General features: G+C 44.0%; 1 protein-coding gene across 1 annotated transcript; it reads left to right on the forward strand.

Annotated features, from left to right (window-relative positions):
• Positions 1-571: 571 nt before the first annotated feature.
• Positions 572-11,423, forward strand: LOC115318551. Its single transcript, XM_042290468.1, has 9 exons — positions 572-643; positions 2,250-2,400; positions 2,516-2,628; positions 2,695-2,859; positions 3,160-3,346; positions 6,633-6,875; positions 10,578-10,749; positions 10,849-10,994; positions 11,201-11,423. Exons 1-9 carry the CDS (start codon positions 572-574, stop codon positions 11,368-11,370), a joined length of 1,419 nt encoding a protein of 472 aa, XP_042146402.1. The 3' UTR covers positions 11,371-11,423.
• The last annotated feature ends 321 nt before the right edge of the window (positions 11,424-11,744 follow it).

Consider the following 11,744-nt stretch of genomic DNA (forward strand, 5'->3'; position numbering starts at 1 on the left):
GCTACAAGCCATCAGATACAATACAATGTCATGCGAGTGTCACACGACCCTCAGAAATGGTGCAGTCATGTGCAGGGCACATAGTCGCCTGTTTGCAGTGAAAACACCACAAAATACAGTGCTAGGAACACCCGACAATACATCAGTCTGACTTGCATGTCTTCATTGTTTAGTGAAGTGTGCTCTCCAGGCACTAAGAGGAAAGAACAAGTGTGACATTTCTTACACAGAGGCAGCTATTTCAGTGATGCAAGTGTTCACACCATGTTGAACACCTGCCTGTTGTTTCATTCCTATAGTACTGCCTCCATGCCCCACTGGTGGTATCTGCATTATAGTGCTCCAATTTGGGAGGCTCCCTGCAGCTTTAGACAGACATTTATATATTTCATCAAATATGCAGAAACCTTTAGTTCCTTCAATGCATTTGCAGGGATCACGTGGATGAGGCAGACTGTGCACTCGATGAAGGGCATGACATGTGAGTATACTAGTCTATAAAGTGTCTTAGTATTTTTTATTTGTGTTCCTCATCAATGGTAGTCACTCTCACTAACTGAAATCTAAAAGCATGGCACCATATTGCTTGAAGGTGACAAAAGATATCAACAACCACAAACAGCATGAACACAACCTTCAACTGGTTGGCCTATGCTTAGTTTGCAATGAGATCTGCTAGAGGCTGCTGCCGAAAATTCTGAGACCAATGAGTATTCTGTGTTCACTAGAGATTCTGAAGTTGTGCAAGTTAAATTGCAACTTGTACCAGCAGAATTTTTTTTTTGATTTTTCATTTGGGAGGCAGTTTATTTGTGATATGCATAACCATTTAACGAGTATGTTACTACAACCTTATCATGCTTAGATACACAAAAAAAAATTTTTGTACATGCAGGCAATTCAGCAAAGATCCACCATTCTGCCCGGAGGAGTGGGACATGGACGAGTCTGATGATGAGTGAGCCAGTTTATTTTTTTCCTAACTGGAATCAAGGCAGTGATGTGGCGCACAGGCTAGAGGTGGTACATTAAAAATGAATTGCAGAACTGATTATTGAGCCCGAAAACCATTGATCGAGAACTGGCCGGTTTGAGTCGCGTTCACTCTCTTATCCGCAATCACGTGCCGTTGTCTGTGGTTTAGACACAACCACCACAGATAATTAAAGTCGTGGGTCATCGAAGGCACACACACTCAATATTAAAACTAGAAAAAAAAAGTATGATACCCATTTTTTGTGACTTCTAAAAATTTTTAAATATGTTGATTGAAAAAAAAAAAATAAATAATAGTTGCACAGCCACATGACTTACGGCAACTCTCTCCTCTTTATATTTCTTCTTGCTCCCCAGTCCAGTTGTGGTCTTGAGCAGTTGTGTTTTCTGACTTTATTAAAATATATGTGGCACTGTAGCAAAATATTGATTGGGTAGACTTGTGACACCAGAATAAATCGCCTGGCAAAAAATATAAAAAAAATGTTTTTGGGGAGTGTCAGTGTCCCTCTAATGTTTGTTATCATTTGGAGATCTTTGTGGCAATGTTTCCATGTTGTTGCTCACAATCATAAAATAGGAGTCGGCCCACACAGCACACCATTCAACGCAAGTTGTGAATGTGGAAGCATGCCGGCTGCGACGTATTGTTTCCGTTCCGCCTCAGGTTGTTGAAGGGCCTCATCCTCTTGCCGCCTGGGACGCTTTGAATTGCGATCTGCTTGTGCCCCACACTTTCAAAAGGCTTTTTTCTGTCTTCCAGCACGTAGCGCCACTGCTCGTTCTGCTCGTCGTGTATTCGGAGACTTGACAACGATGGTGAATTTCGCTGCCTGCCCCCTCGCTTGTTGTGCTGCGTTATTCCGTTCTTAGTTTGTCTGCGGTGTACTTAAATGTTATTTAAATTATCTAAATGTTGGTAATAAATTTATTACACTGTAAACAAGTTTGCCTACCTTGATGATTAGATGCAGAATTGTCACCTTAATCTTCTGTATTCTTTCCGAGTAAAAATACTTGTCAATTTACAGGTTAAAAACGGCAGTAATGAGGTAGAAGGACAGCAAAAGAAGCTGTCTTTTTAGAAGCTCTTCAATGTGTGGAATACTCAGAGTTAATACATCATATCTGCTTTATTTAATCAAGTTCTGACCCAAAATAGTCAAAGCATGCACATAATCTCAAAATGCAACTAAGAAGCCCCTTGGATACAGCACATATCTTTATCACGTTTTGTTTGCATCTTATTCCAGGACCAGTGCACCATGTCCACCACCGAAGCCAGAGCAGATTTACGAGCCGAAGTTCCTCGTCTTCGATTCGTGCCTGAGGGAGCTGCTCGACAGGTGCCTGGTCTGTGGTGCACCAGAATGCAAAGTGAAGCTGGACTTTGTGGGCACGATGGTTCGGGCTGAAGTGACATGTCCCCTATCACACTCTCGAACCTGGCGCAGCCAGCCTGTTTTGAACAGGAAGCCAATGGGGAACATTTCAGTGTGCTCTGCAATCCTGTTCTCAGGAAGCAGCCCGACCAAGGTGTTGCGACTGTTTTCTTTTATGGGCATGCAGTCGTTGCAGAAGACGCAGTACTTCGCATTCCAGCGCTGCTACCTGCTGCCTGCAGTCACTGAGGTGTGGCAATTTTAAATTTTTGCAATAGCAGATGGGGTTTCACCTGTACATTCTCATTTATCGTAGGTCTGGCACTCCGAGCAAGCAACGCTCCTCGATGGTCTTCGAGGAAAGCGGTTGTGCCTTGCTGGAGACGGGAGGGCTGATACGCCAGGCCACTCCGCAGACTTCGGCACATACACGTTGCTGGAGACGTCCACCAACCGTGTCCTGCACACTGAGCTTGTGAAAGTAAGGCATTACGCTATAAGTACTGCTACATTGTCTTGTGGACTTGGCATCTTGTGACCAACTTAAAAAAACTAGCTGGAATGTTTTAGTGTTGAAGTCGCAGAGAAACTACAGCTGAGAACGGTGATTTACCCGGCAAAGAACTGAGAATTAATTTGGAAAACTTGAGGGCTCTTCAGGACACAGTGACTTATCAGTGCAAATAGGATGCACGACAACTGTCAAATTGTCTCTTACGTCTGCCCATTTTGTGGCAGTGAGATCAAAGTTGATCTCTTGCACGTTGAAAATATTTTGCAGTCCACCGAGGTTTCCTCAAGCAACAGGATGGAGACTGAGGGGATGGAGCGGTGTCTGAACTACCTCCGTGCCCAAGACATGTCGGTCGACACGCTGGTAACAGACCGGCACTCCGAGGGCAAGGCTGCCCTGAGGAGGAACCATCCTGACATCAGACATCATTTCGATGTGTGGCATGTTGCCAAAGGTACTATGCTTGTTCTGCAGTCATTGTCAGCTGCTGACAGATGGCTGGTGATGCTGTCTGTAATTCCTGGCTTAGAAATGCTGCTCTTTTTTCTTTTTTTGATTCTAAGCTTTGTGGTTCCTGGCTCTCCCAAGAACTTACTCATTGATTCATAATTCAACACTCCAAAGTCACCGACTTTTTATTATAGTGGAAAGAATAACCCTCATTCATCAGTTCAATTCTCTGAGCAACCGTGATTGCTTCATAGCCATGGGCTTAATTGACACGCCTAACTGATTAGTGGTGTCTGTTGCCAGAAAAGGTTGCAAAATACCGCAGGGAGAATTTTTGTTGCTGTCTAAACTGACTGAGAAACATTGTACTGTAAGATACCGTGGAAGTGCCCACTTCAAGCATCCACTCTTAACATGTTTCAAGCTTAGGAATTCTGCAAATAATTTGACCGGACAAGTGCCCATGTCTAGATTGATTCAGTTTTCAGTGAAAAATGAGTGGGTGCTCTTTCGGTATTTTCCGGTAACTCCTACGTCTGTATGCACGATGCAATATGAAATTTTCGTTTTCTGTTTATGGTTATAGTGGCCAGACTTTGCACTAGTTCTTAAGTTTAGTAGATAATTTCATTAAAAAATAAGCTAATTACAAAGTGGTACCTCATTCTTTCATATGGTGGTTTGGGAGGGCTGAGTGTGTGAGTGTAAGAAATATTGGCACATGTTCAGTACAAACAATTTAAATACAAAGGTAGATGGTGTTTCGGAGACAATGTTAATTACATAACAGTCTTTTGATAGTTTGGGCCCGGAAACTTCATCAGTATCCCATCTAGGAATTTCTCTGACCCATCGATGGATGCCCCCAGCTGTGCACACATAAACTACTGTGGGAGCTTCCTCACTCCAGCAACTGTAGCAGTGGGCAATGTGCAGCTATGATTATGTGATTTTTAGACATCAGGCGTAGCAAAAATAGAAAACAGCAGAACATTTCGATAATGTTGGTGACTATTCTATTCCACTCCGTCCTCTCCCGAAGGGATCAGCCTCTCGTATCATTTGTGAACATCTTGTAGTTTTTCTTGAAGATATAGGCATTTTACAGAAACTACAGCTAGGGTGCGGCATTTTTTAAGTTCAATTTTGAGCGAAATCCGAGTGTTCTTCAGAGTACTCTTTATCTTAAAAAGTAACTCTGGTCGAAAACGAATCAAAATAAATGACTTGGTATCGCTTAGTTTTAGTGGCACGAAATATGATCACAGCCGAAATATTGCGCCAAAGTGAAGTTGCATACTCCACTAAAACCAATTTTAAAGATGAGACCAGCTGCCCTTTACTGGGCGGCAAGCAGGTTAGCTCTTTGTCAAGGAGCACTGGCACAGCACCCTTGTGACATCGCGTCACACTGGAGCTGCAGTTGATTCTGCACGTTGTACTGCGTGCCGCAGCACCACGGTGATGTTGAGTCGTGGCTGTACGTCTGATGATCAGTGTTGCCATCCCTCTGGCAGGTAGTTTCAGGTTTTTTATAGACGCCCGAAACCAAACTTCGAGCTGTGATATTTACAAAACTACGCACAATACCTTGCAATTCAGGGATGCTGCCTTAGCTAAGAACAGTCGTAATCCCAAATTAAAAAAAGATGGACCTGAGCTGCCCTTTAAATTCAGATATTCAAAGATTTCGTTTGTTGCCTGCAAAAATTGGGAGTTTTTTGGTTTATAAATCATTTGGCGGAGGTAGGGGACTGCAGTTAGTAGATTCATTAGAATAAAAATTGCATAGACAACACAATAAGAGCTGAGCCGTCTATGATGATAATAAATGTCTTTGGAAATAAATGCATGCACATATTTAAATCCTCTCACTTGTCTCAAGCCAATGTATCTGCAGCAGTATGTGCCAATTAGAATTCCAGTACTCAGTGATGGGAAGGGCAAATTTTCCATTCTTTGCGCTAACTTGCATCCAGAAAAACTTAGAAGCAATAAACGCTGCAACGATTCTTGAAAAGGGGGATCGGTGGCTGAGTGGGCTAACGCGCACCAAATCTGACCACGTGGAGCGAAAGCTCGCGCTGCAGAACCCAGGGATCCTGGGTTCGATCCCCAGCCCTGCCAGTTTCGATCCGGATAAGCATCGTACCGGCATGCGGTCGTGTATCACTACTGCGTGGTGCACGTTAAAGACCCCAGGCTAGCAGTTCATCTACAGCTGAGACACCAGATGCCCCTTGGGGCTGACTAACTTCTGGTATACACACAACACAATTACTTTACTTTAGTCTTGAAAGGGACAGATATTTCTTAGCTTAACCAGCAGATAGCTTGCATCTGGTCACCACATGCTGTTACTGAGAAAGCCTACTTGAAGTTTACACCCCTGTCAACATGGATGCGACAAGGGAATGTGCAAATAGGTGCATAAAGACTGTCTGCAGCAAATGGAGGCCACTACAAGATATTTGCATGTCTAGAAAAGATACTTGTCCAACTGTAAGACCAGATGCTGAGTAGCTGGCCAGGCCAGACATGTTCGACTTTTGTCGTAAGAAGGATACCCTGTTTTTGTGCGAAGCATTCAATATCTCGCAATTCAAGCAAAAAATATATACCATTCAAATTTTTACAACTGGTAGCCCTCAAATTTCGAGTTTTCGGGTGTATCCGAATCCTCAATATTTTTGCCTCCCTGTGTTTTTCCGTTGTATGTTTCTACAGCCTCAACGTGCGACTTGTCTGTCAGTTTATGAGCAATTTAGCCAGTGCAGTACATTGGCTAGCCTGGGGTCTTTAACGTGCACCACGCAGTAGTGATACACGACCGCACGCCGGTATGATGCTCATCCAGATCGAAATGGGCAGGAGCGGGGATTGAACCCAGGATACCTGGGTTCTGCAGCGCGAGCTTTCGCTCCACGTGCTCTGAGCTGGTGTGCGCTAGACCACTCAGACACCGATCGGATCTATCAGAAAATCTCATTTATCATAAAATGCAGAACTCTAGCTATATACCTGTTTATTGTCATAGTGCACTCTTACTTACACCCTTTAATGTATTTAGTTTGGCAGAGTATGGCCAATAATGATCTTGCACCAAAAATCTTGCAACCAACGACAGCAACAACAATAAACCATACCATGTTTGTCGTGCTTCAGTTCTTCCCAGCCAAAGCTCTCTGAGAGCATAGCAAAAGTTTCTAAACCAGAGCTTCCAAGAACTGTGGTTTTGTCATTGTGCACTCGATAACATGTTCTTATAAGTTAAATACACTGGTTTTTAGGTGTTAACAAGAAGATCGTCGCTGTGGCCCGAGGAACGAAGCACAGTGTACTTCTGAAGTGGATCAAAACCATCATCCGGCACCTCCACTGGTGTGCTCGCACGAGTGATGGGGACGGCAAGCTCGTCCTGGCCAAGTGGGTGTCCTTGATCAGGCACATGATCAATGTCCATGAGCACCCTGATCCCCTACACCCAGCCTGTGAACACGGCAAGATCTCTGATCGTCTCTGGCTCGAGGAAGGCAAGTTTTACCCAGTTGTTTGGAGAGTCCTTGAAGTACTTTGTAAAGCATATCTTGGGCATATCGGGGTCTATGCTTCATACAATGGAAGCTAAATAACGCTACTAGAGACGCAGAGTTAACTGCTTACAAAACAGTGATATGTCCTATTTTGGAGTATGCGAATGTGGTATGGAGTCCTAAGAAGATAGACAAATTAGAAAAAATTCAAAGGCTAGCTGTGCTGCTGCTATCTGCAAATAGACCATATGCGAAATGTAGAGCGCCATCAGTAGCGTGCCGAGAACCACGTCCGCCATCTTGGTAGATGCAAAAATGTTCCAAAAGCCGGGTGAATTCATGATTGAAAAGGTTTACTCCGACTTAACATAACAAATTAATAACAAAAGGTACAGACGTTTTGCCACCTATGCAGGTGGCATCTTCAGTATACACTGACACAAATGAGGTGAGGTCGACCAGTCTACCTATCACACACGTCCCCGTAAACGTCCGGCAGGGGGCCACAGTTGGTGTTGCACACCGATGAGTCACGGCGAATGAACCAGGGCTCGACGAATTTTCTTTGCCCCCACCTTTGTTCTCGGGCCAGCGTCGTCGCATTGTCCAGGTCGAAACTGTGTCCTGTCGTCCAGCAGTGTTCGACAAGTTCCGTCTTGGACCGCGTGGCATGGGTGGCCTTGGCAACGTCCCTTTTGTGTTCTTTCAATCTCGTTGCCATCTTTCAGCCCATTTCGCCGATGTAGGTTGCGTCACAATCCCCACACTGCACTTTGTATACGACCCCACTCTGACCGTCTGCAGAGGTGCGGTCCTTCGGTTTCGGGAACACATTCGCTAAGGTATAATGTGGTTTAAAAACAGTTTGTACGCCCAGCGGGCGCAAAGCTCTCCGAACAGCATCTGACACGCCCTGGACATAGGGAATAGATACAATAGACGTTGCCCGCACTCGTGACTCACTCCCCCTTCCCCGCTGCATTCGCCTCTGCGTATTGTTAATAGACGTCCTCGGATAATGGCGCCGCTCTAACGCACCAACCACATTTTCTACCTCTTGCAACTGTAGCTGCTTGTTAGAGCACACTGCATCACAACGTGATAAAAAGGTTCTTACAACGGACCGTTTGTGTTCGGTCGGGTGATGCGAGTCAAAGGACAAAAAGTTTGGTAGTGGCGAGAAAACGAAACCAGTGACCCGACCGACAAAGACCCCATGTAAACAAGTGACCACGCTTCGTGCGAGAGATGCAATGCCAACTCGTTGCTGCGTTCTGCTGCGGATGCAGCGATGAACCTTCGATTTGTGCATACCGTGAACACGAACATGAACAGGGTTCCCAATTTTTTCTTATTTTTATTTGTTACTTGAGTTGCAGCTTTTGACAAAAACAATCGGTGAAAACGCGAAGAAACATGTGGATGTTATCGCACATTAAGCCATTGACAACTGGGCCCTAATCTTTTCACGAACTTGTACCAAATTTCTTTCTGAACCTTTTTTTTTCACGTTGTAGTGTCGGTTTGCGTTTTTCTTGGTGTGCAAGCAGCTCAATGTATGCGGACGAGACCAAGGCTGTTAAGCGAAGCAAGAGGATGACAGTTTTAATACTTCACGCCACTAATCATAATTGAAGATGCGTATGGTCAACAGTGAACAACAAAAGCTAAAAGCACCACAGAGCCCACATTTTAATGTCATATACTTAAAAAAAAATTTAATTACTTTAGAAAGCCAGGAAACAATTTCATTGCTTTGCAGCGATTTCTATACACTTGATCTGGCGTCGGCACACGAGGTTTGTAAAACACCTCTAAAACTAAACAGCTAGGAGAGTTTGTTGATATAATATTCGTGAATATTTAAAGCACGCTCATGTAAAATAGAAAACACAACAGACACGGACGACGTATCTGTTTCAACACTCACAGAGATGGGATTTTGCTGTCTTTTTGGTTGAACGCCATGTTCAACTTAGTGTCATCGCAGTGGCTATAACTTCTATGTCGGCGGTCGCGAAAACTTGCATTGCGGACGTCGAATGAAGCCACGTGGACGGTGCCACCTTCATTTTACAATCACTTTTTCTTTTTCTGAGGGGGGTGGGATATTGTAGTTGAGGTAAAATTTTTGTTTAGTGCAAAGTAGTTTTGAGAAAGTTAGTGCAGTTATTCTGCCAGGGTTGAACAAATCTTGATTAATAGCGCAACATCCGTCAACTGCACGTGTTGAGGTCAATGCTATCTGAAACCAATTTGAGCTCTTCGCAATGCCTGAAAAATATTGTTTAGGGCACGGTTTTCTTAAAAAAAACACAAAGCTTTACAAAAAAAAAAGAAAAAAACCTTTCGCCAGTAACAAATAAAAAAAAAGCTAACCTTGAGTCGCATGTATTGGCATGGAGCAGTCTACCCGGAAACAGAACAACTTCATTGGTATTTGCATCGAAAAAAGACTTAAAAGTGCTCTCGGAGATGTAGTACCCCTCATGGGGAGGTCTTTAAGGTAATAAAGTGAAGTGAAGAGATGAAAGGCATGACAGCCTAGTTTTTTGTCCACGTTGGATGATCGGAAGTCAGAAAACAAAAAAGTTTCTGATTCACACCTAGTGGCCAAGCGCCCATGTTCTGGAAATGCTGAGAAACCGAAACTGAAGATACTTGATGTTACCAAGATGGCCGCATGCACAGTGGTGCCAGACCACCAAGCAGTTTCGCATATGGTCTATTGCCGGTCATGTTGACTGAATCACTCCATTCACGCTGGTATGGTGGCCCGAGCTCCGATGTATCGCGTCTGCTTGCAATTTTTCCAGGAATTCGGCAGTCATCCTAATTACTGGTGTTTGATCTCGTGAGATGGTTGTCCTGGTGAAAGCCTAACCAGCCACTTATTGAACCGGCTCAAATGGGGAAAGGTACTCACTCAATAACAAGAGTGATGATAGCTGCTGCTGGGAAATACTTTTCCCAGCAGCAGCTAGCAAACAACCTGTTTGCTTTTCCAGTCAGATGTTCTGCGGTGCTTTTCCAGACAGATGTTCTGCGACTTGCACAACCCCAGAAAAAGATTAAATGATTACTGAATGAGCCATCCACTAGCTGACAGTTTTTGGCAGTTACCTATGGCCAGGTGAGTGAGGGAGTGGAGAGATGTGCTGATACTAAAGCCAGTAAAATTGCAGTAATCAACCTCAACAAGTGGCCTCCCCTGCTCAGCCTGTCCCATTGTGCTGAGTCATGGAGCTGTTGGTTCGGTTTTAGTTGGGCAGGGCTCCATTGAAATAAGGCACAGTTCATGCATTCAGCACACAGTCATGTCCAATTAATATTGACTCTGTTTATGTAAATAATACCCAAAATATAAACAGCTTTTGGTGACGAACCAGGTAAATACATGCATTTTTTGTCTTGTTATTGTGAATGAGTCACTTTATAAACAGCGTTTTTGGAGAAAAGAGGCTGTTCATATCAACGAGACGTGACTGACTGCAACTGGTTTGGGGACCACCGTCCAATACTTTTAATTAATATTACTTAAGGAGCACTTTACTTATTGTAGTTACTACTTTATATGAAGTGCATTAGCTGTAAGTTACTTTGTATTCTACATGAAATATCTCTTACCTAACACTGGATTACCAATGTTATTATAATAATTGATGGCTTCCATAACAAAGTTCTGCTTTTAAACTTGCCCAGGCACTGAGACATTCAAGAAGCTGGAAGCTATCCTGATGGCACCGCACCTCCTGAGGGACATCCCATTCCTGTCGCCAAAGGAGCAGACGTTTGGACTAGAGTCTTTTCATGCAGTCCTGATCCACTTTGCCCCGAAGTCGAGCAAGTTCCTCTTTGAGGGAATGCTATCACGGTAAGAAAAATAGAACTAGACAATGTAACTGCAAGTGCAAAATATTTATGTCATTATTTTGAAAACAGCCATTCAGATATGTTCACATTTTAACTGCAGCACCTACATCGCGGCCCTGCACTTCAACCATAATGCGGACAGGGACGTCTTGATCGACGAAGATGGAAATCCAAGGTTCCATCAGAAGTGCTCCAAGGCGGACAGGCGATGGACTGTTGTGCCTGCCAAAGAAGCAGTCACATATGGTGAGGATCTGAGTTTTAAGCACTTTGTAATATTCATAAAGTTGTGATCATGAGTGCAAGTATTAAATACAAAAGTTGTGTTTTAAGCAATGAAAAGAGGTCATACTAAGACATTTCAGCTGCTACTTTAGATAGGAAAAAATCAATGCATGGAAAACAGCAATGTACAATTTATAATGGTTTTTCACACTACTTTTGTTTCGTAGACTATGTGCAGAAGCTGATTGACGCTGTGCTGGGGTGCTTGGTTCGGTGGCCCACCTACGCCATTGCCGAGAGGGCTGCTTACCGGCAGTCCCATGACACTCTCAGCAGCAAGTGTGGCGTGAAACCACAGCTGGAGGACGCCATCGCAAGGCATAGATCACGCTTCTAAACTTCAGAAACCTGCATGATTCTGTATGTGTGCTTACTACCTTAATCGCAGTCAGCAGGAACACCGGTGTGCATGGCATAGAGTATTTTCCGACCACTCTAGTGGCCGAACGCGCAACTGCAGCGCGTCTTCATCGCTGCAGTTGCGCGCTGGGCCATTGCATGCTCTGGTAGTACAAGATGCCACCATACTTTTTCTGTGATTAACGTAGTGCATGCAGAACTGGTTGTTTCTTTGTTCTGGTTGAGACATCTAACATTTTTGGGCCAAATGGTGCAGCCGTGGACCACCAGTTCTGTGGGTAGTTTACAGTTTGTGAGGGCTCAATGGATCGTTTAAGTATGTAATTCTGACTTTTTCTTCTCATTGCGCAC

The sequence above is a fragment of the Ixodes scapularis genome, unplaced genomic scaffold, assembly GCF_016920785.2.
Source record: "Ixodes scapularis isolate PalLabHiFi unplaced genomic scaffold, ASM1692078v2 PGA_scaffold1__304_contigs__length_218370807, whole genome shotgun sequence".
Classification (NCBI taxonomy): Eukaryota; Metazoa; Arthropoda; class Arachnida; order Ixodida; family Ixodidae; genus Ixodes; species Ixodes scapularis.

Bases quoted from the DNA above. Each gene is read 5' to 3' on its own strand.
- LOC115318551 (XM_042290468.1), top strand. From the start codon at position 572: ATGGCACCATATTGCTTGAAGGTGACAAAAGATATCAACAACCACAAA. The intron at 3,347-6,632 runs GTACTATGCTTG...ACTGGTTTTTAG, and splicing joins TGTGTGGCATGTTGCCAAAG to GTGTTAACAAGAAGATCGTC. The intron at 10,995-11,200 runs GTGAGGATCTGA...TTTGTTTCGTAG, and splicing joins CAAAGAAGCAGTCACATATG to ACTATGTGCAGAAGCTGATT.